This window comes from Pristis pectinata, chromosome 8, assembly GCF_009764475.1.
Source record: "Pristis pectinata isolate sPriPec2 chromosome 8, sPriPec2.1.pri, whole genome shotgun sequence".
Classification (NCBI taxonomy): domain Eukaryota; kingdom Metazoa; phylum Chordata; class Chondrichthyes; order Rhinopristiformes; family Pristidae; genus Pristis; species Pristis pectinata.
The window spans coordinates 54,802,499-54,823,281 of NC_067412.1; the positions used below are offsets into that span (position 1 = coordinate 54,802,499).

Below are 20,783 nucleotides of genomic sequence, written 5' to 3' on the forward strand. Positions count from 1 at the left end.
TCAATCTAGTCTGTTGCAGAAAGCGGTTTGAGGCACCATGGTAATATTTCAAATTCTGAAAGTTAAAGCTTCTTGGTCCTAGAATCAAAGACTTTATTCCTCAGACCTGGCCCTAATTTACTGTGCCTGTGGGGCCATACACTAAGGGTCAGCTGAGCACAAGCATTACCTCTGATGCCTCTATCCCTATCCACCTCTCATGGATTTTTACAGTAATCCAATGTAGAGAATGCTGGATGTGCTCAGAAGGTCAGGTAGCATCACTGGGGTGAGAAACAGAAGTGACATAAAGGATCTTACTTCAGAACTGGAAAAGTGAGAAGTGTGTTTTAAGTTGCAGAGAGGGGAGTGAAGAGAGGGAATACCTATGGTACAAAGCAGACCAAAGTTAGCAAAAAAAAACCAGCAGCTGAAACAAAACTACTGCCACATTTGTCTCAAATTGTTAAACTTGTGTCCTCAGGGGTTGTTTCTTGCTTCTGCCTTGCTATTAGGTTGGTTCATCCAGCACTTGGCTGGATAATAGATTAGAGAATATTTAGAAAGGCATAGAAGAGTCCAGCTCAGACAATAACACCACCATTCTCAGAAAAGTAGCAGCATGATTAATTACTGGACTAGTAATCCAGAGACCTAGAGCCAGAGATCCAACTTCAAATGGAGCAATTCAATCATTTTAATTCTGGAATTAAAAGCTGCAACCATTAAAGCACAGGATTCCTCAAAAACCCAAATAGGAAGAAAACCTGCTGACCCTGACCAACTCTTCTCAACTGTCCCCTGGTAGAGTCTTGGTATACCTCAGATATACCAAGATTCTACTAGGGGGCCTAATATGCACTGGCTGCACAATGCCACTATGCAGAGCAACAATAAAATGACAAACACCCTTTCAGTGGGTTTCCTTAAACTGTGGAATAGCACAGCACAATGGGCAGAATCACCATTTACAAGTGCGAAGTTAAATGAGGGCAGGACATCGTAGTGAATAGTTAGGGCCCAGGGGAGTGGTACAGAACAGAGCAAACAAGGGATAGAAGTATGTACTTACTGGAAAGTGGTGACACAGTGGTGAAAGCATTTGACACCTTTGCCTTCATGTGTCAAGGTGCTGAGTACAAGAGTTGGGACATCACGTTACAGCTCTAAAAGATGTTCATGAGACTGCACCTGGAGTATTGTGTGCAGTTCTGGTCACCCAGCTATGGGAAGGATGTGATTAGGCTAGAGAGGGACTGGAGGGCTTGAGTTACAAGGAGAGATTGAATAGGTTGGGACTTGTTTTCTCTGGAGCAAAAGAGGCTTAGAGCTCACCTTGTCAAGGTATACAAAATCATGATGGGCATAGATAAGCTGGATGATCAGTCTTTTTCCTAGGATTGGGGAGTCTAAAGCTAGAGGACATATGTTTAAGGAGGAAATATTTAAAGGGGACCCAAGGAACAAGACTTTTCGCACAGGGTGGTGGGTATATGGAACAAGCTGCCAGAGGAGGGTACAAATACAATGCTTAGAAGACATTCGGACAAGTACATGGATAGGAAGTGTTTAGAGAGATATGGGCCAAACATAGGCAAATGGGAATAGCTCAGGTAGGCAACTTGGTCAGAATGTACAAAGGGTCTGTTTCCATGCTGCAAAACTAAATGACTTTCCACATCCATATTGTACCTCCAAACACCTACAAATTTCTTCTTCAACTATATCTAATTCGTTCTGAGTGTCACCACCTTTGGAGCAGTCCAGTCCAGATGAAGTGAACATAACTGTGAGCCCTTATACCATTTGATCTTGAATTCCCATCAGGTTTGGTTTCTCCATTAACAATCAACTTCTTCAAATAACCAAAGGTCTGTATGCTGGTTCTGGTGAGTCACTTCCAACCTTCAAGACCTTAACATCCTTAAGTGTTGTGGCCATCAAATTACTCCATGGTATAATGAAGGTTTTCCATTACATTCTGCGCTAAATAATCAAATGTGGGAAAAGAAAGCAGGCAACCAGAAAATGTGATGATTTTTATTGTGTAGGTGAACTCCAAAAATCTAAGGATGCAGCTTAGAACTGGATGACTTGACCCTGCAAAACAAGCAGAGAGCAAAGGGTGTTAAAAATATTTAAAATATCAACACACAGCAACAGCACTACCCCAGTGTCCATCACTATTCAAAGTACTCAACACCTTCACCCACAGGGTTAGCTTCCGAAGAAGCACTGCCACAAATCTGCAGCACCACAGGTAACCTCCTGAGAACTGTCCACTACTAGCTGGATATTGACTATCCGTGTCACCTTTCATTTCTGGGCTAGATGAAGCACATGTTAGGTACAGAGCAAAGCTACCTCTACAATGTCCCAGGACATTTAAACAACACCGTCTTGATGCACAATCACTGCCAGCATTCAACTTAAAACATATGATCAGCAATATGGCATCAATTCAGAATGTACATCAAGTAGGAAGCATGCAAACTGCTCTATTCTCATCCTGCATATGGACAACAGAACAAAGTCCTTATGGGACTGCATACAACAGCCTGTAATATCATGTCTAAGCCCTTAAAGAATCGTAACAGAGCGCACATATAGCAAAAATGTAGATGGGCTGATTAGTAGGTTTGCAGATGACACAAAAATTGGTGGAGTTGTGGAAAGTTTTCGAAGGATATAGATCAGTTGCAGATATGGGAAGAGAAATGGCAGATGGAGTGGAATCTGGGCAAGTGTGACTTGTTACACTTTGGGAGGTCAAATCTGAGAAGTATACCGTAAATGGCAGGACCCTTAAGAGCATTGATGCATAGGGATCTTGGGGCCTCCAAGTCCACTGATCCCTGAAAATGGCAACACAAGAAGATAGGGTGGTAAAGGAGTTGTATGGCATACTTGCTATCATCAGTCAAGACATTGAGTGTAAAGAGTAAGAAAGTCATTTTGCAGTTGTATAAAACTTAGGCCACATTTGGAGTACTGTGTGCAATTCTGGTTGCCATTACAGGAAGAATGTGGAGGCTTTGGAGAGGGTGCAGAAGAGGTTTACCAGAATGCTGCCTGGATCAGAGAGTTCAGCTACAAAGAGAGGGTAAGCAACTTGGGCTGTTTTCTCTGGAGTGTTGGAGGCTGAGGGGAGACCTGATGTTTATAAAATTACAAGAGGCAAAGATAGGGTAGCAAGTCAGAGTCTTTTCCCCAGGACGGGAATGCATAGCTTTAACATGGGGGGTGGGGAGAATGAGTTTAAAGGAGATTTATGAGGCAAGTTGTTTTGTTGTTTTTTTTAAAACAGTGGTAGGCACCTGAAATATGCTGTCAGAGATGGTTATGGAAGCAGATGTGATAGCAATGGTTAAGAGGTACTTATACAGGCAGATGAACATGCGGGGAATGGAGGGATATGGATCATGCACAGGCAGATAGGATTAATTTTAATTTGGCACCATGGTCATCATAGACATTGTGGGCCAAAGAGCCTGTTCCCATGCTGTACTGTTCTATGTTCACACCTGCTTCAAAAACTGTACTCTATTAACGTGGTAACTGCAAATCCAACAGAGGACACAATTCATCACCCTCCTCCAGTACTGGGGCCACAGACCCACACAGATAACAATGCAGTCTGACTGTCCCAAACTCAGACATACCTTTCTCTTCTTATCTCCTCCAAGTTCAAAGTGCTTGCATCTCTTGATGGCCAGCATTCTCTTGGATCGACAGTTGGGCTCCACACACTCCAGCCTCAGCACAATCTTCTTTGTGGTCTTGGCCTGAAATCACAATGCCCACAAATGGCTGATGAGGAGGGGCTCAGTCATATCCCACAGTCCCACATCAAGGAGCCAGATAATAGGCTATAGAATGACTGTATCCAGCTGAGATCACTACTGCCAGATCAGACATAAACAGCAAGTAAATACTTCAGCAGATTATTCTTCTCTGACAGCACACTGGGCAAAGTACAGACTAGGATCACACTTGTACGTCAGAGACTTCTCATTTACAATCCCAATGATCCCCAAAGGTGGCAGCACAGGTAGATAAGCTGGTGAAGACGGCATTAGGGATACTTCCCTGCACTATCCAGTGCACAGAATAAGATAAGATCTTTATTAGTCACATGTACATCGAGATACAGTGAAATGCATTTTTTGCGTAGAGTGTTCTGGGGGGCAGCCCGCAAGTGTCACCACGCTTCCGGCACCAACATAGCATGCCCACAACTTCCTAACCTGTACATCTTTGGAATGTGGGAGGAAACTGGAGCACCCGGAGGAAACCCACACAGACACGGGGAGAACGTACAAACTCCTTACAGACAGTGGCGGGAATTGAACCTGGGTCGCTGGCGCTGTAAAGCGTTACGCTAACTGCTACAAATACAAGAGCAGGGAGGTTATTGTTCAAATTTGGAATATTAAAATATTGGTTAAACCACAGCTGGAATATTGTGTGCAGTTCCAGTTACGAAAGGTGACAGCACCAGAGGGTATAGAGGAGATTCATCAGGATGTTTCCTAGGATGGAATGTTTCAGTTATGAGGAGAACAGTTAGGCTGGGTTTGTTTGCCTTGGGGCAGAGGAGGCTGAGGGGGACCTGATAAAAATACACAGAAGGAGTGGCTTCGTTCAGTAGATAGTGGGAAACTTTCTTCCATTGCAAGACGTTTAGGAGGAATTTTTACTCAGAGGGTGGTTGAAATCTGGAACACACTGCCTTAAGAGGGTGGTGCAGGAAGAGATTCTCACATATGTAGATGTACACTTGAACCAAGGCACATTAGCTACTGAGTAAGTGCTGGTCAATGAGATTGGCGTAGATGGGTGCTTGATGTTCAGCCTGAACATGGTGGGATGAAGGTACTGTTTTTGTGCTGTACGAGCAGCTAACAATACCAGTTGGGTGTTGGGTGAAGACAGGAGTGACACACTCTCTGCCAACATGCACTGGTGGCCACATTCAAATGGACAAAACTTCAGGTGAAATGGAGAACTGTGGAAGGACTCAAAGAACATACCAGAGATGCAGTTCAATCTGGACAACCGCTAACGACAAGACAATTTGTGTAGGAGGCAGATACGCAAAGCAGCAGGGTGAAGTGCCCAGGTCCCAAAGAGTGAGGTATATCCACCTGAGAGTCCCAATTTACAGCAAAAGCAATTGGGAAGTCAATGTCAACTCTAACACCAGAGGATGCAACTAACCATCAGATGTGTGGCCTGTGACCCACACACCCATCACCCAGAAAGAGCCAGGGAGAAACCTGAACCTGCCCAGTTCAATGAGACCCTGCACTTCCAGACATGGAGGATATAACTGGCTGCAATTGTGATCAGACAATTCTCAACCAACTACTGCCTTAATTTGTGTCTTATCATCTGTACCTTCTGAGATAAATGACAATGCTTCCTAACCATTGTGGGTTCAAGCCCTATTCCAAAAACAGCATAGATATCCAGAGTGAGGCAGACCTACCCTCTGTCTGAGGCCACGTTGCCAGTGCAGTCCAAGGAGTGCACTGCAGAGTCAACATTTTTCAGATGGAACAATCTAGGACACTACGTGCCTCTAGTGGAGACGTAAGACTTTATTCGGAAAATTGGTTTTGGGGAATTCTTCTATGTCCTATCCAATACTTATACCCACCCAAACATTGCATAAATAAAACTAGAGTTATTTGTGGGATTTTGCCACACTCCAATAGGCTACCAGCTATCCTTCAACAGCCACCACAATTCAAAGTCCTTCATTTCCTGCAAAGTTCTTTGAGATGGCTTCTGTTTTTAAGAACACATTCAGTTGGGTCTAGTACCTGCTGGTTGGTGAGAATGCCTTGGACAATATATAAACCAAATATTGGTTTCCATCCTATCACAAACCACCCCCCTCCCATTCACTCTCTCCACTTCCCCATTGTCCTCGGCACCTGTAAACTTGTTTAGCTCACCCAGGTCACCAACCCGAAACGTTCACTGTTTTTCTCTCTGCACAGATGCTGTCTGACCTACTGAGCATTTCTATCATTCTCCAACTCTGTCAGATTTCTACCACCTGCATTATTTTGCTTTGGGATCTGTTCTCTCCCCAGTACTGAACACTGTCTACAATATTACTCCCCATCCTCATCTCTCCTATGGCTATTGTTCTAAGTCACCCTCCTCCTCTAGCACTGCATCCATTCCACACGTCCTTCCAAAATATTAAGGACAACTGATAGGGTAGGAAGAAACTATTCCTACTTGTTAAGAAATCTATGGCTGGAGAGTAACTGGGCCTTGCAGGGTGAAGTTAGGACACACTAGAAGCTTGCAAGGTCAGTAGTTAAATTTTAAACAAAGACAGATTTTTCTAACCACAAGTGTTAAGACTTTTGGGGAAAAGGGCATCAAGTCACAGATCAGTGATAACCTCACAGAATGGCCAAACTGCCCAAGGGATTAGACAGCATGCCTCTATTCCCATGTACCCGATCCCATGTCCACAGCTCCCAATGGCAATTATTTCAAGGCTCCAAATTGTGAAATAGCTGACAGAAATTACAGACGACAGGAAAGTTAAAAATTTAAAAAAAAATATTTATAGTGGAAAATATAGTTTATGGGAAATGCTTACGTAAACCCATGCTGCAAGAGCAGGGAAATGTATTTTACATCTGCAGATAAACACACACAGGAATTTTTAAATGGGAAAAACAATACATGCAACTCAAATGGGGCCCGAATTATTTTTCAGTGCATTCATCGCGGCTACATATGCAAAGAAACTCTTCACGTGTTTGTAACATCAAGGCTTCTGTACCTGCACCTGCTGAATATCTCAAAAACATTACGCATCCAAGACCTTAGTATCAGAAGGTTCATTTGGATAGATAAGGTCTGATTAGAGAAAGCCAGCACGGCTTTGTGCATGGGAAATCATGTCTGGCAAACCTCTTCAGTTTTTCCGAAGAAGTGACCAAGAGGACAGATGAGGAAAGGGCAGCGGACATCGTCTATATGGACTTCAGCAAGGCCTTTGACAAGGTCCCACATGGAAGGCTAAATCACAAGAGATCCAGGGAGAGTTAGCTTATTGGATTCATAGTTGGCTCGATGGTAAGAAGTTTGTTTCTTGGACTGGAGGCCTGTGACTACTGGTGTGCCATAGGAATCTGTGTTGGGACCTTTGTTGTTCGTTATTTATATAAACAATTTGGATGAGAATGTACAATGCACAGTTAGTAAATTTGTGGATGATACTAAAATAGGTGGTATCATAGAGAGTGAAGAAAGTTATCAAAAATTACAGGGGGACCTTGATCAGCTAGGTAAGTGGGTCTAGGATTGGCAAATGGCATTCAATCAGGTAAGTGTGAGGTGTTGCATTAGGGAATGTCAAACCAGGGCAGGGCTTACACAGTGAATAGTAGTGCGTCGGGGAGTGTAGCGCAAGAGACGGACTGAGGAGCAAAGATATAGTTTGGTGAAAGTGGTGTCACAGGTAGACAGGGTGGTGAAGGCATCACTTGGCATGCCCTCATCAGTCAGGGTACTGGGTATAAGAGTTGGGATATTATGTTGCAGTTGTACAAGATGTTGGTGAGGCAACACCTGGAGCATTGTGTAGTTTTGTGTTGGACGTCATTAAGCTGGAAATAATGAAGAAAAGATTTATGAGAATGTTGCCAGGACTCAAGAGCCTGCGAGAAAGGGAGAGATTGGGCAAGCTAGGACTTTATTCCTTAAAGCATAGGAGACTTTATAGGTGCATAAAATTATGAGAAACATAGATAGGGCGAATGCATACAGTATTTTTCCCCAGGAAAAGGGAACCAAAAACTAGAGGACATAAATTAAGATGAGAGGGGTAAGATTTAAAAAGGGATCTAAGGGACAACTTCTTCATGCAAAGGGTGGTTGGTATATGGAATAAGCTGCCAGAGTAAGTAGTTGAGGCAGGTAAAATGATGACATTTCAGGATACATTTAGATAAATATATGGATAGGAAAATGGGACTAGCAGGTAAATGGGACTAGCTTAGGTGGGCACGTTGTTCGGCATGGATGAGTTGGGCTGAAAGGCCCATTTCCATGCTGTATTACTCATGACTCCATATAGTCACTTGGACAATTAGGAAAAAACTTGCACCTCCAGAGTCCTTTCTTGATTTCAATGAGCTACCTGATAACAAAAAAAACCCTTGAAACAGTCACTGTAGTGATGTGGTAAATAGGTGAGCAGCCAGCAAGACCCGACAGGCAGCAGTACCTTGGTGTCTTAAGAATGCTGATTTCATTTCACCTCACTTCAGGACCTCAGTTGAGATTATTTTCTTAACTTCAAAGTGAGATCAGAACCCACTCTTCAACAAACCAGCTGAAGCTAAGCCAGCAAGTACAAATTGAAGAGGCTACAATTTGCCTTGCAAAGCCACACATTGTATCCACTCATTGGGATACAACAGAGCAACAGGCCCACACTCCCATCAACTCTCCACAGATTCTACCACTCACCTATACACCACCAGGGGCAATTTACAGTGGCAAATTAACATACCAACCTATACATCCTTGGGATGTGGAAGGAAAGCAGAGTACCTGGGGGAAACAGTCACAGGGAGAAGGTGCAAAATGCACAGAGAGCACTGGAGTTCAGGATTGAACCCATGTCTCTGGAGCAATGGGGCAGTGGTTCCACTTGCTATGCCACTCATTTCCACTGTGCAAAAGTACAAAGAAGCTTGTTCCATTGGCCATGTTTTGAAAAAATGACCCAATTATTTGTTTCGTTGGCTTTGGGTCAGAAATACATTCTGATCATGGTGTTACCAAGCTCTGCATAGAATTAACACTTGAGCTTTTAAATTCACTTGTGGGGGCCAGTTTAAAAGAATTGACAGAAGTATAGCACTGGAGTGAACAAAGTTGCTCTCTGCTTACCTTTTTTCGAAAAATAGGCTTTGTCTGTCCGCCATAACCACTTTGCTTTCTGTCATAACGCCTCTTCCCTGGAGGAGGAGGTGCAGTTAGATATGGTATCAAAGCATTCAAACAATGCCCTATGGCTAAAATGACCCCACATACCATTAAAATAGCCATACTCAGCTAAAGAAGCCAATTTTTCCACCCAGCTATATATAAAAAAAGGAAATCAAGCCACATTGAGTATAACATATAGCAAGTCATGTCACAGCTAACTAAAACTTTGTTTATGCCATAATCGGGAGTAATATGTGCAGTTCACCAGGATATTGCTTTAATTGGAGAGCATTAGCTATAAGGAGTGATTGGACAAACATGGACTGATTTCTCTGGAGTATTATAGAACATAACAGCACAGCACAGGCCCTTTGGCCCACAATGTTGTGCCAACATTTTATCCTGCTCTAAGATCTATGTAACCCTTCCCTCCCACATAGACCCCCATTTCTCTATCATTCATGTGTCTAAGAGTCTCTTAAATGTTGCTAATGTATCTGCCCCCACAACCTCTGCCGGCAGTGTGTTCCACACATCCACCACTGTTTAAAAAAAAACTTACCCCTGACATCCCCCTTATACCTTCCTCCAATAACCTTAAAATTACATCCCCTCATGTTAGCCATTGTCACCCTGGGAAAAAGTCTCTGGTCGACACCTCTGATCTGGTACACATCTATCAAGTCACTTCTCATCCTCCTCCTCTCCAAAGAGAAAAGCACTAGCTCACTCAACCTATCCTCATAAGATATGCTCTCCAATCCAGGCAGCATCCTGGTAAATCTCCTCTGCACCCTCTCTAAAGCTTCCAAATCCTTCTTATAATGAGGCGACCAGAACTGAACACAGTACTCCAAGTGTGGTCTAACCAGAGTTCTACAGAGCTGCAACATCACCTCGCGACTCTTGAACTCAATACCCCAATTAATGAAGGCCAACACATCATATGCTTTTTAACAACCCTACCGACCAGCGTGGCAACCTTGAGGGATCTATGGACATGGACACCAAGATCCCTCTGTTCCTCCACACTGCTAAAAGTCCTGTCATTAACCTTTTATTCTGCCTTCAAATTCAATCTCCTGATGTGTATCACTTCATACTTATCCAGGTTGAACTCCATCCGCCACTTCTCAGTCCAGGTCTGCATTCTATCAATGTCCTATTGTAATCTATGGCAACTTTCTACACTATCCACAATTGCGAGGCAATTTTTTTTTTAAAGAACAGAGTGGCAGGTGCCTTGAACGCGCTGCCAGGGATGGTGGTAGGAGGTACTTTAGCAACATCTAAAGGCATTTAGATAGGCACACGAAGAGGCATGCAATAGAGGAATATGGATCTTGTAGGCAGATGGGATTAATTAGATTGGCATTCATGGTCAGCACAGACTTGGTGGGCTGAAGGGCCTGTTCCTGTACTGTACCATTCTGTCTAATGGAAAGACCATACAAGACTGCAACAGTTAAGATGAGATAATGTAGAAATTGCTGGAAATACTCAACAGGTCAGGCTACATCAGTGCAAAAAGAAACAGTTAATATTTCAGCTTGACAACCCTTCATCAGAACTGAGGAGGAGACAAAAGCTTGTTAAACTGCAGGGAAGGTAGGTGATGTCTCTGATAGGGTAAAACTAGGATGACTACATGGATAAGTTGTAAACAAGGTTACCCAGTCAATAAGTGAATAGGAGCAGTTGGAGAGTGAGAACATGGGGAAAAGCATATTTAAGCAGAGAAGTTTTAATTTGCGAACTTTCCAGTGCCATCTTCTGAACAAGGAGTGGTACCTTGCACAGCAAGCAGGGCTCAGTGGCCAACAGTTAACATTCAAACATCTCTAAATGGATTATACTCTGCTATAATCCTGGCCACTTTTTGCAAACTTACCCTGTGCATATAACGAGTCCTTTCCTTTCTTGTACTGGGTCACTTTATGTGGCTGGTGCTTGCGACATTTCTTGCAGTAGGTCCTGCGGGTCTTCGGCACGTTCACCTGCAGAAGACAGGAAAGGAAAATGATGCAAACTCTGAGACAGCATTCCTAAACCACTGCCAAGTTGAGGAGGGCGACATGGGGAAGTAACGCACCATGCTCCAAATCCAAGCACCTCAAGCTTCTCCCAGAGCAAGTCCCATTATACTGATGGTGCTGTAGAGTTGTATACTGCATCAAAGAACAGTACACTTTCACAGGAACACAACCTTCCACTGTGAAGGTGTCACAGGGTTCAGCATATCAACAGGCCACTCAGCCCCTCCAGCAACAATCTGCTGGAGGAACTCAGCAGGTCGAGCAGCATCTGAGAGAGGAAAGGAATTGTCAACATTTTGGGTCGAAACCCTGCATCAGGACTGTCTCAGCTCCTCCAGTCTGTTCTGCCACTGAAAAAGATCGAAGTTCCACCTCAACACCATTTCCCTGCTCTACTCCTACATCCCTTGATCCAGAAATCTATCACCACACAAACAATAACTGACCATCCACAGTTGTCTGGGGGTGGAGGACTGCAAAGATTCACCAGCCTCTTCTCAAGTCAGTGACAAACCACCTACCCCTTATTCCAAGACTGCAACCCCTGACCTTAGACTCGTCAGCCAGGGGAAGCACCCTTCCTGCCTCCACTCTGCCGAACTCTTTACATGGCACTAAAAATAGAACATGCTTAAAACACTCAGGTTAAGCAGCATCGTGGAGAAAGAAACAGAATTAACATTTCAGGTTGAAGACCCTCATCAGAAGGGTCCTGTTCTGATGAGGAGGGAGCTTTAACCTGAAGCATTGACAGTTCTTCCCTCCACAGATGTTGAGTGTTTCCAATATTCTCTACTTCCACAGAACAATACAGGCCCTTCAGCCCACCATGTTGTGCCAACCTTCAAACCACTCCTAAGACTATCTAACCCCTTCCTCCCACATATCCCTCTATCTTAAATTCCTCCATATGCTTATCTAACAATCTCTTGAGCTTGACCAACGTATCAGCCTCCACCACCACCCCAGGCAGTGCATTCCATGCACCAACTACTCTCTGGGTGAAAAACCTCCCTTGAACTTCCCACCCATTACCTTAAAGCCATGCCCTCTTGTATACCATTGGTGCCCTGGGAAAGAGGCACTGGCTGTCCACTCTATCTATTCCTCTTAATATTTTGTATACCTCTATCATGTCTCCCCTCATCCTCCTTCTCTCCAATGAGTAAAGCCCTTGCTCTTTAGCCTCTCCTCATAATCCATACTCTCTAATCCAGGCCGCATCCTAGTAAATCTCCTCTGCACCATTTCCAACACCTCCACATCCTTCCTATATAAGTGTGGTCTAACCAGAGTTTTATAAAGCTGCACCATTACTTCGCAGCTCTTAAACTCAATCCCATGATTTATGAAAGTTAACATCCCATAAGCGTTCTTAACTACCCTATCCACCTGTGCGGCAACTTCCAGTGATCTGTGGATATGAACCCCCAGATCCCTCTGCTCCTCTACACTGCCCAGAATCCTGCCATTTACCTTGTATTCCGCCTTGGAGTTCATCCTTCCAAAGTGTACCACCTCACACTTCTCCGGATTGAACTCCATCTGCCACTTGTCAGCCCAGCTCTGCATCCTATCAATATCCCTCTGTAAGCTTCGACAGCCCTCCACACTATCCACAACACCACCGATCTTTGTGTCATCTACAAACTTGCAAACCCACCTTTCCACCCCCTCACCTAAGTCATTAATAAATATCACAAAAAGTAGAGGTCCCAGAACCGATCCCTGTGGGACACCACTAGTCACAGCCCTTCAATCCAAATGCACTCCCTCCACCACAACCCTCTGCTTTCTACAGGCAAGCCAATTCTGAATCCACACACCCAAGCCTCCCTGGATCCATTGCCCTCTGACCTTCTGAAGAAGCCTACCATGCAAAACCTTGTCAAACTTCAGATTTTTTATTTTAATTTTTGACGAATTTTGCGAATTTCTATGACATTTCTTCTCATTCTTCTGCACTCTTGAAAACACAGTGCCTGTCAACCCATTCCTCCTCACTGGGCAAACCCGCCATACCCCGGTACACCCTCCCTCCGGCCCCCTCCACGGCCGGTACACCCTCCCTCCGGCCCCCTCCACGGCCGGTACACCCTCCCTCCGGCCCCCTCCACGGCCGGTACACCCTCCCTCCGGCCCCCTCCACGGCCGGTACACCCTCCCTCCGGCCCCCTCCACGGCCGGTACACCCTCCCTCGGGCCCCCTCCACGGCCGGTACACCCTCCCTCCACCACTAGGCCGCAGGCTTTACCCGGCGCTGCCTTCGACGCTCTCCCCATCGACCCATTCGGCCAAAGGCCGGGCTGCCCGGCGCAGGACACACGGCCGCGCCGCTCCCTGCGCCGCTCCCGGCCCTTCCTGCTGCGGATGGCAACCGATGATCCCCAAGTCACAAACCACCACTCACCATCTCTTCCCCCGCTACCCTGCACCCGGAGAGAGACGGGAAAAAAAGGAGCGTGCTGACGTCACCACGCAGCTTTCAGTGCCGGCGGAATGCTGGGATGCCGGAGGTCTGAGTGACTGGGAGGACCGAGCGAAGGCGGGGTGAGTGGGCGGGGCCAGCGGGCCATAAAAAACAGGAGTAGCGTGTGGGCCATTCGGTCCCTCTAGTCTGCCTCTCTCCAGTTGATCTCCCTCCTCAGCACCATTTTAGAGTTGCACACCTAAGAAACAGGCCCTTTGGCCCATCATGTTCATGCCATCCTCTGTACCTATCCACACTAAGCCCACATTAGGGTTCTAGCCTTCCCATGCCTTAGTGATTCGAGGATTTGTCTAGATGCTTCTTAAATGTCATGGGAGCTTGTACCTCCACCACTACCTCAGTGTGTTCCTGACTCCAACCACTCTGTATGTGAAAAGAATCTACCCCTCAGATCCTCTTTAAAACTCCCTCTCACCTTAAAGCTATGTCCTCTTCACCCCCAACATTGAAAAACATTCTTGCCTATCTACCCTTCCCAGTCCTGATGAAGGGTCTTGACTCGATATGTTGACTGTCTATTTCCCTCCATAGATGCTGCCTGACCCTCTGAGTTCCTCCAGCATTTTGTGTTGTTATCCTCCTCATAATTTTGTACATCTCTATCAGGTCACCCCTGCAGCCTCCTCCACTCTTGGGAAAGCAAACAAAGCCTATCCAGTGAAACCCTGGAATCCAGGCAACACCCTGGTGAATTTTTCTGCACCCCCTCCAATGAATGTCCTTCAATCCCTTTAATATCCTGAAAAATATGGATGAATGAACTCTGTGCCTAAGCCTCCATACCCTGTGGGGAAGAGAATCCCAAAGACTGAAGATCTCATGCCTATGTCAGAGACCATAAATTGGCTCCAGAACCTGGACACCAGAATATATGGTAAATTGTTACTGCCGCCATGTGCTATGTCCTAAGAACTCCAGGACTAAATGTTGTTCACTTCTTGCTGCATACAGGCTGTTCTGTGTCAGAGTGTAACTGAACATTGTATTCAATGAAAACAACCACTGCTGACATTATGATGGACAAAGCAGCTAAAGACTGCTGAGCCTGGGACACTGCCCTTTGGAACTCCTGCAGTGATGTCCTGGGGCTGTGAAGATTGACTTCCAACAACCACAACCATCTTCCTTTGTTCCAGGTATAACTCCAGCATGGAGTGGTTTTCCTTTCATTCTGACTGATTTCAGGTTTTTTTATCAGGGCTCCTTCACCCCACATGCCATGAACCACTGCCCCAATGTCAAGGGCATTCACTCTCACCTCCCCTCTGGGATTCACCCCTTTGATCCATGTTTGGACTAAGGCTGTGGTGAATCCTGGAGCTGTGTGGAAGCAGAAAACACCGGAAACACTCAGCAGGTGAGGCAGCATCTGTGGAGAGAGAAACAGTTAAAATTTCAGGCCACAGACGCTTCAGCAGAACTTTCTGATGAAGGGTCTTTGACCTGAAATGTTAACCTTTTCTCTTCCCAAAAATGCTGCCTGACCTGCTGAGTGTTTCTCGCATTTTCTATTTTTATTTCCAATTTCTGGCATCTGCAGCTTTTTTGATTTTCATGGAGCTGTGAGGTTCAGGCACAGCAGTGTAGCGGTTAGTGTAATGCTATTACAGTGCGAGCGACCTGGGTTCAATTCTGGCCATTGTCTGCAAGGAGTTTGTATGTTCTCCCCATGACTGCGTGGGTTTCCTCCAGGTGCTCCAGTTTCCTCCCACATTCCAAAGACGTAGGGGTTAGGAAGTTGTGGGTATGCTATGTTGACACCAGAAGCATGACGACACCTGCAGGCTGCCCCCAGAACATTCTATGCAAAGATGCATATCACTGCATGTTTCGATGTACATGTGCCTAATAATCTTATCTAGTAAAACCTGATCTCAGCACTGCTGAGCAGGTTGATGATAAGCAGCAGCTGCTTGACAGCACCCTCAATGATACCTTCTATCACTCTGCTGATGATTGAGAGTGGCCTTCAGGGCAATTATCAGATAGAATGGAATGTCCTGCCCTTTGTAGAAGGGCCAGTCCACATAATCGGGTGGGTGCCAGTGTTGCAACCTTGCTGTGACAGTTGTCTAGAGGTTCAGCTGGTTCTGGAGCACAGGTCTTCAATACTAAAGCTGGGATGTCAACTGGTCCCATAGTCTTTGCCACATGCAGTAGCCTCATCCCCTTTTGGCTTCTGTGATGGTGATGATGGGGAGATCAGGAGGAAGCTGAGGACCTCAGCATTGATGGGGACCTCAGGAGGAAGCTGAGATGAATCCTCCACCTTTCTGGGCTGAAGTTCTTCAGCTTTGCCTTTTACAGTCACATAATAGACCGCATCACCACTGAGGAGGGGCTGTTCTTGGAGCCTCTTCTTCCAGTTAGCTGCTTTGCTGTCCTCCACCATTCACAATTGGTTGTGACAAGGTTTCAGAGCTGGATTTGCTTGTCTCTGTCTATTGCTTGCTGTTTTATTATGTTATTTAGCACACGTGCAGCCCTGTGTTGCCAGTTCACCAGGTGGGCAACTCATTCTTGGATATGCCTGCTGCTGCTCCCAGCATGCCTTTCTGCTGACTGCATTGAGCCAGGTTGTTCTCCTGGATTGACAATAATGGTGGGGTGAGTGATATCTGGGCCATGAGGTTACTGCTAATGATCACAGATTCTCGTGGATGTTGCCAGATCCATGCCAATCGGATGATGCGTCTTGAGGCCCCTCCATTTTCATTCCGCACCACAGTACTTCCATACTGCACCAGGACCCTGAAGGGTTTCGACAGTGTAATTAGGAGCTCTGTTCCTGATGGAGGATCAGCAGCCAGGGGCCAGAAATAGTTGGGAAAGGAACTGGAGATGAGATGAGACTGGATTACAGAGTGAGTTGTTGTGAAAGTTAATGCACAGCACAAAAGGGTGATGGATGCAGATTCAGTATAACCTTCCAAAAGGGAAAAAAAAGGTTGCAAGAGCTTGGAAGTGGAACCAAATGAAGTGTCTGAAGGAGCTGCTGGCCGGATTATGTACTGGCTGATTTGTTTCTGTGCTGTATTTTCAACTGCACAGGACATCAGAGTGGCTCTGGAGTCCAGTCTGGATTCTTTTGCTCAGGTCGGCCTGGAGGAATCTGATTCCAATCGTATCTATTTACATCACCCTAGGATCGAGCACAGTCCCTCCACTCCATTGCTGGAAGAACTTTTGACCATAACAGCCCTAAACCCTGCAGATCTCTCCCTACCTCACAACCTGTCTCCCACATCTTTGACTACACAATCCCCCTGGTCCAGCTGTTCTGGATCACCTTTAGAGGTTATAATACTTGCTATCAATCATCTGTAATAGTTATCTCAATTTTTAAATTTTATTAATGCGCGTGGAACCACTTCCTTCGCAAAGAATAATACATTCCCAGAGTGACTAAAATATGACATTAATTGAGAAAAAAGCAAGCATACTTATGGAAATATAAATCTTCAAACTGAATAACAGTTTGCTTGTACAATGAGTTAATTTGGGCTCCTTTACATACATAAAATTTTATATGTGATTTTACTGGTACAGATCTGATGAAACTCTGGAATAGTTGATATCATGAAGTATTAAATTGCTTTGTACTTTAATCCTAGCTCATATTATGTAGAAGCCACAAATTTTGAACTTAATGAATGGAAGAAGCCAGATTACTTTTCTAATTTGGTTAGGCCCTTCCAGCATGCAATTACTTCTCGATGATATTGTATTTGACTTAAACTTACAAATAGTGATCTGTAGTCCTTTAGATCAAAAACACTTAATAAAGTAGAATTTTGCCCTGGGAAAGATAAGGCACTTTCACAGGAAACAAATATTCTGACCAGAATCTTTTCCTGGCTTTTATGCACAAATTTATCATGTCGGGACTAATCGAAGAGCTTCAGAGTCAGTTATGTACTTTTGTGATGTAGTATTAGGGCAGCTGCTAGTTGCAGTGCTATTATTTGTAAAACAATAACAAATTAGCTTGAAAATAAAAAAAACTGCGGATGTTGGAAATCTGGAACAGAAATAGAAAATGCTGGAAACATTCAACAGGTTGGGCAGCATTGTAGAGAGAGAAACAAGAGTTAACTTTACAGGTTGAAAATTCTTTGTTAGAAAATGGCAACCAAATTGTGCACAGCAAGCTCGCGTGACCAACAATGTGATGACAATCTGTTTTAGTGTCATTGACTGAGGAGCAAACGAGAAACTCATTAGAGTTTCCCGCAGATCTCATGAGAAATTCTCCTGTTCTTCCTTGACTACTGACATGGGAACTTTAAGGCAGACATTTAGCAACAGAAGAATCGCTAATAAAATCAGCAAATGCTGGAAGCACTCTGGAGATCAGGCAGCATATGTGGAGAGTCAAACCCTTAGTGGAAGAGTCGGCACCTTTGGGGAAGCGCGAGAGTGTTGGCACCTTCGGGGGGGGGGGGGGGGGTGGAGTCGGCACTTTCAGTGGAGGGGCAGTGAAGTGACAGTATCATCTTGGTCAATAGACTTTCATCCAAACTAGATGTGGAGGTGTAGGCAGGCAGGATCATGGAGAGGAAAGAACAAAGGGAGAGGTGTGATAGGAAGGCAAGAGGGATTAAATAATAGAAGGGATGATGAAAGATAATGGGTGGTAAAGAGACAAGTGAAAACAATGAGTGTAAATAGCAGAATTACACCCCTGGCTGATATCCACTGCTTTGAGATTTTTGAACACAATATTTAATCATCAGCATCATATTTATCATCACTGACTTATTGAGTTTCTGTTGGGCTTTACTTGTACAGCAAGGGGAAACTATAACCAAAATCCTAATACTAATGCGAACTGAAAATTAACAAGCTGCAAAAACTGACAATCTGATGTAAAAATAGGAAATGCTGGAAACACTCAGCAGGTCAGGCAGCATCTGGGGGGGGTTGTGGGGGGCGGGGCAGTGGAGAGAGAGAGAGAGAGACAGACAGAGAGAGACAGAGAGAGAGACAGAGAGAGAGAAAGAGAGAGAGAAAGAATGTTTCACGTCAAAGACCCACCATCAGAACAATCACCATCCCTAATTCATTCACTTTGCACTGACTCTAGGATGAGGGCTTGAACCCAAAACCTTCTGCCCCAGATGTAACAGCAAAACCACTGCCACAGCTGGCAGATTAGCAGCTGTTCCAGTGCAAGATTTGCGCTCGAGAATAGTGTTCCGAGATCCCCACTTCCAACAAAGTTTCCTTTGTAAAGAACACATTCCCTCTTTACCAAACCTTCAGTACTTGAATAATATCAGAAAATGGACAAGTGATATGGACAATAATCCTGGAGACCTAGAGACGTACAACACAGAAACAGGCCCGTCATCCCACTGTCCACACTGACCATCAACCATACATTTACAATAGAGACACAAGAGACTGTAGATACTGGAACCTGGAGCAACAAACAATCTGCTGCAGGAGCTCAGCGGATTGAGCAGCATCTGTGGATTGAAAGGAATTATCAGTATTTTGCGTCAAGACCCTGCATCAGTCGACAATTTCTTTCCCCCCCACAGATACTGCTCGACCCGCTGAGTTCCTCCAGCAGATTGTTTGTTGACCCATTTACACTAATCCTACAGTAATCCCATATTCTCATCAATTTCGCCCAGATTTTATCACTTCAGCATCATTTACAGCAGTCTATTAACCCACCAACCTGCATGTTTTCGGGATGTTGGAGGAAACTGGAGCGCTCACAGGAAGCCCACGTGGTCACAGGGAGCATATGCAAACTCCACATAGACAGCACCGGAGGTCAGGATTGACCCCGGGTGACTGGAACTGTAAGACAGCGGCACTACTAGCTGCATCATTGTGCCACCTATTATTTATTGAAGGAACAGCAGATAGACTAGCACTTGCATCCCACCTCAATGTTACCCATTAACACCATCAGCTGTTTAGGCTGAGATGGCAACATGCACTGTTTCAACCTCAGGGTCCTGTCTGTTGTGTGTTGGTCACACTATCAAACCAGCACCAGATCTTTTTTAGTTCTTTGTTCAATCCTGCTTGAAAGCTCTCATGATGACAGATATAAGGTGTAACTCAGGATCAAGCCCCTCATTAACAACCTAAGTGATTTTCTCTGAGTTTCTCAGGCACCTCCTTCTAAGTCTGAATTCTGAGAGGCCTTCCCCCCTCCTCATCCACATCCTTCTTATTATGTTTACTAATTTGTAATTAAAGTCCTGTCTCTCCAAAGCATGTTCCTGCTAGTCTCTTCTCCATCACCTTTGGCCTTAAGGTGGTTCCCCATCTCCTAGCCTCCACTTAGATAATACTTGTGGCCATCTGTTCAAGCTTCCGTCTATGCTTCCGTTGATTATAGAGGGATCTTGGGGTCTAAATCCATAGCTCCCTGAAAGTGGCTGCACAAGTCGATAGGGTGGTAAAGAAGGCGTATAGCATGCTTGCCTTTATTAATTAAGGCATTGAGTTCAAGAGTCAGGAAGTTATGTTGCAGCTTTATAAAATTCTGGTTAGGCTGCATCTGGAGTATTGCATTCAATTCTGGTCACCCCATTATAGGAAGGATGTGGAGGCTATGGAGTGGGTGCAGGATGCAGGTACAATAGAAGCATTTAAGAGGCTCTTATATAGGTACATGAATATGAAGAGAATGGAGAGATATGGACCGTGTGAAAGCTAAAGGAATTAGGTGTAATTAGCTTAATTAGTTTGCATAACATCGTGGGCCGAAAGGGCTGTTCCTGTGCTGTACTGTTCTATGTTCTATGCCTCCTTTATTTGTTTGTACCCCATCATCCATCCCTGTATGTCAGTCTGGCCTTCCTACTCTTATGCTGTCTCTTTTTCCACTGTACTATTCGTAATAACAAGTTTAAGATGACTGTCACTTGTGGCCCACTTGGCTAACAAAGTTTACATGAGGTTCAAAATGAGGTATGTTCTCATGGGCTTCTCAGGTGAAGCAGTGATTCACTTGCACTTCTTCTAATCTAGTCTTCTGCAATTAGTGCAAAAGAGATCCAGTCCAGATGAAGGGTCTCAACCCGAAACATCCACTGTCCATTTCCCTCCACAGATGCTGCCTGACCCACTGTGTTCCTCCAGCAACTTGTTTTTTTGCTCCAGATTCCAGCATCTGCAGTCCCTTGTGTCTCCTTCTGCATTTATTATTCTCAATGTAGTCTCCTCTACACTGGAGAAACCAAATGCAGATTGGGTGATTGCTTTGCAGATCACCTGCGTTCAGTCCGTGGTGTTGATCATGAGCTTCCTGTTCCATGCCACTTTAATTCTCAAT

At 44.9% G+C, this 20,783-nt stretch overlaps 1 protein-coding gene across 2 annotated transcripts; it reads right to left on the reverse strand.

Annotated features, from left to right (window-relative positions):
• Positions 1–2,005: 2,005 nt before the first annotated feature.
• On the reverse strand, positions 2,006–13,529 carry rpl36a (ribosomal protein L36A). Of its 2 annotated transcripts, none has more exons than XM_052022241.1 (5): positions 13,400–13,529; positions 10,844–10,949; positions 8,914–8,981; positions 3,642–3,764; positions 2,006–2,079 (listed from the first exon to the last, which is right to left on the reverse strand). In XM_052022241.1, exons 1-5 carry the CDS (start codon positions 13,400–13,402, stop codon positions 2,059–2,061), a joined length of 321 nt encoding a protein of 106 aa, XP_051878201.1. In that variant the 5' UTR covers positions 13,403–13,529; the 3' UTR covers positions 2,006–2,058. The 2 variants fall into 2 exon arrangements, with proteins under 2 accessions (XP_051878201.1, XP_051878200.1); XM_052022240.1 differs by lacking the exon at positions 13,400–13,529 and adding an exon at positions 13,244–13,294.
• Between the last annotated feature and the right edge of the window lie 7,254 nt (positions 13,530–20,783).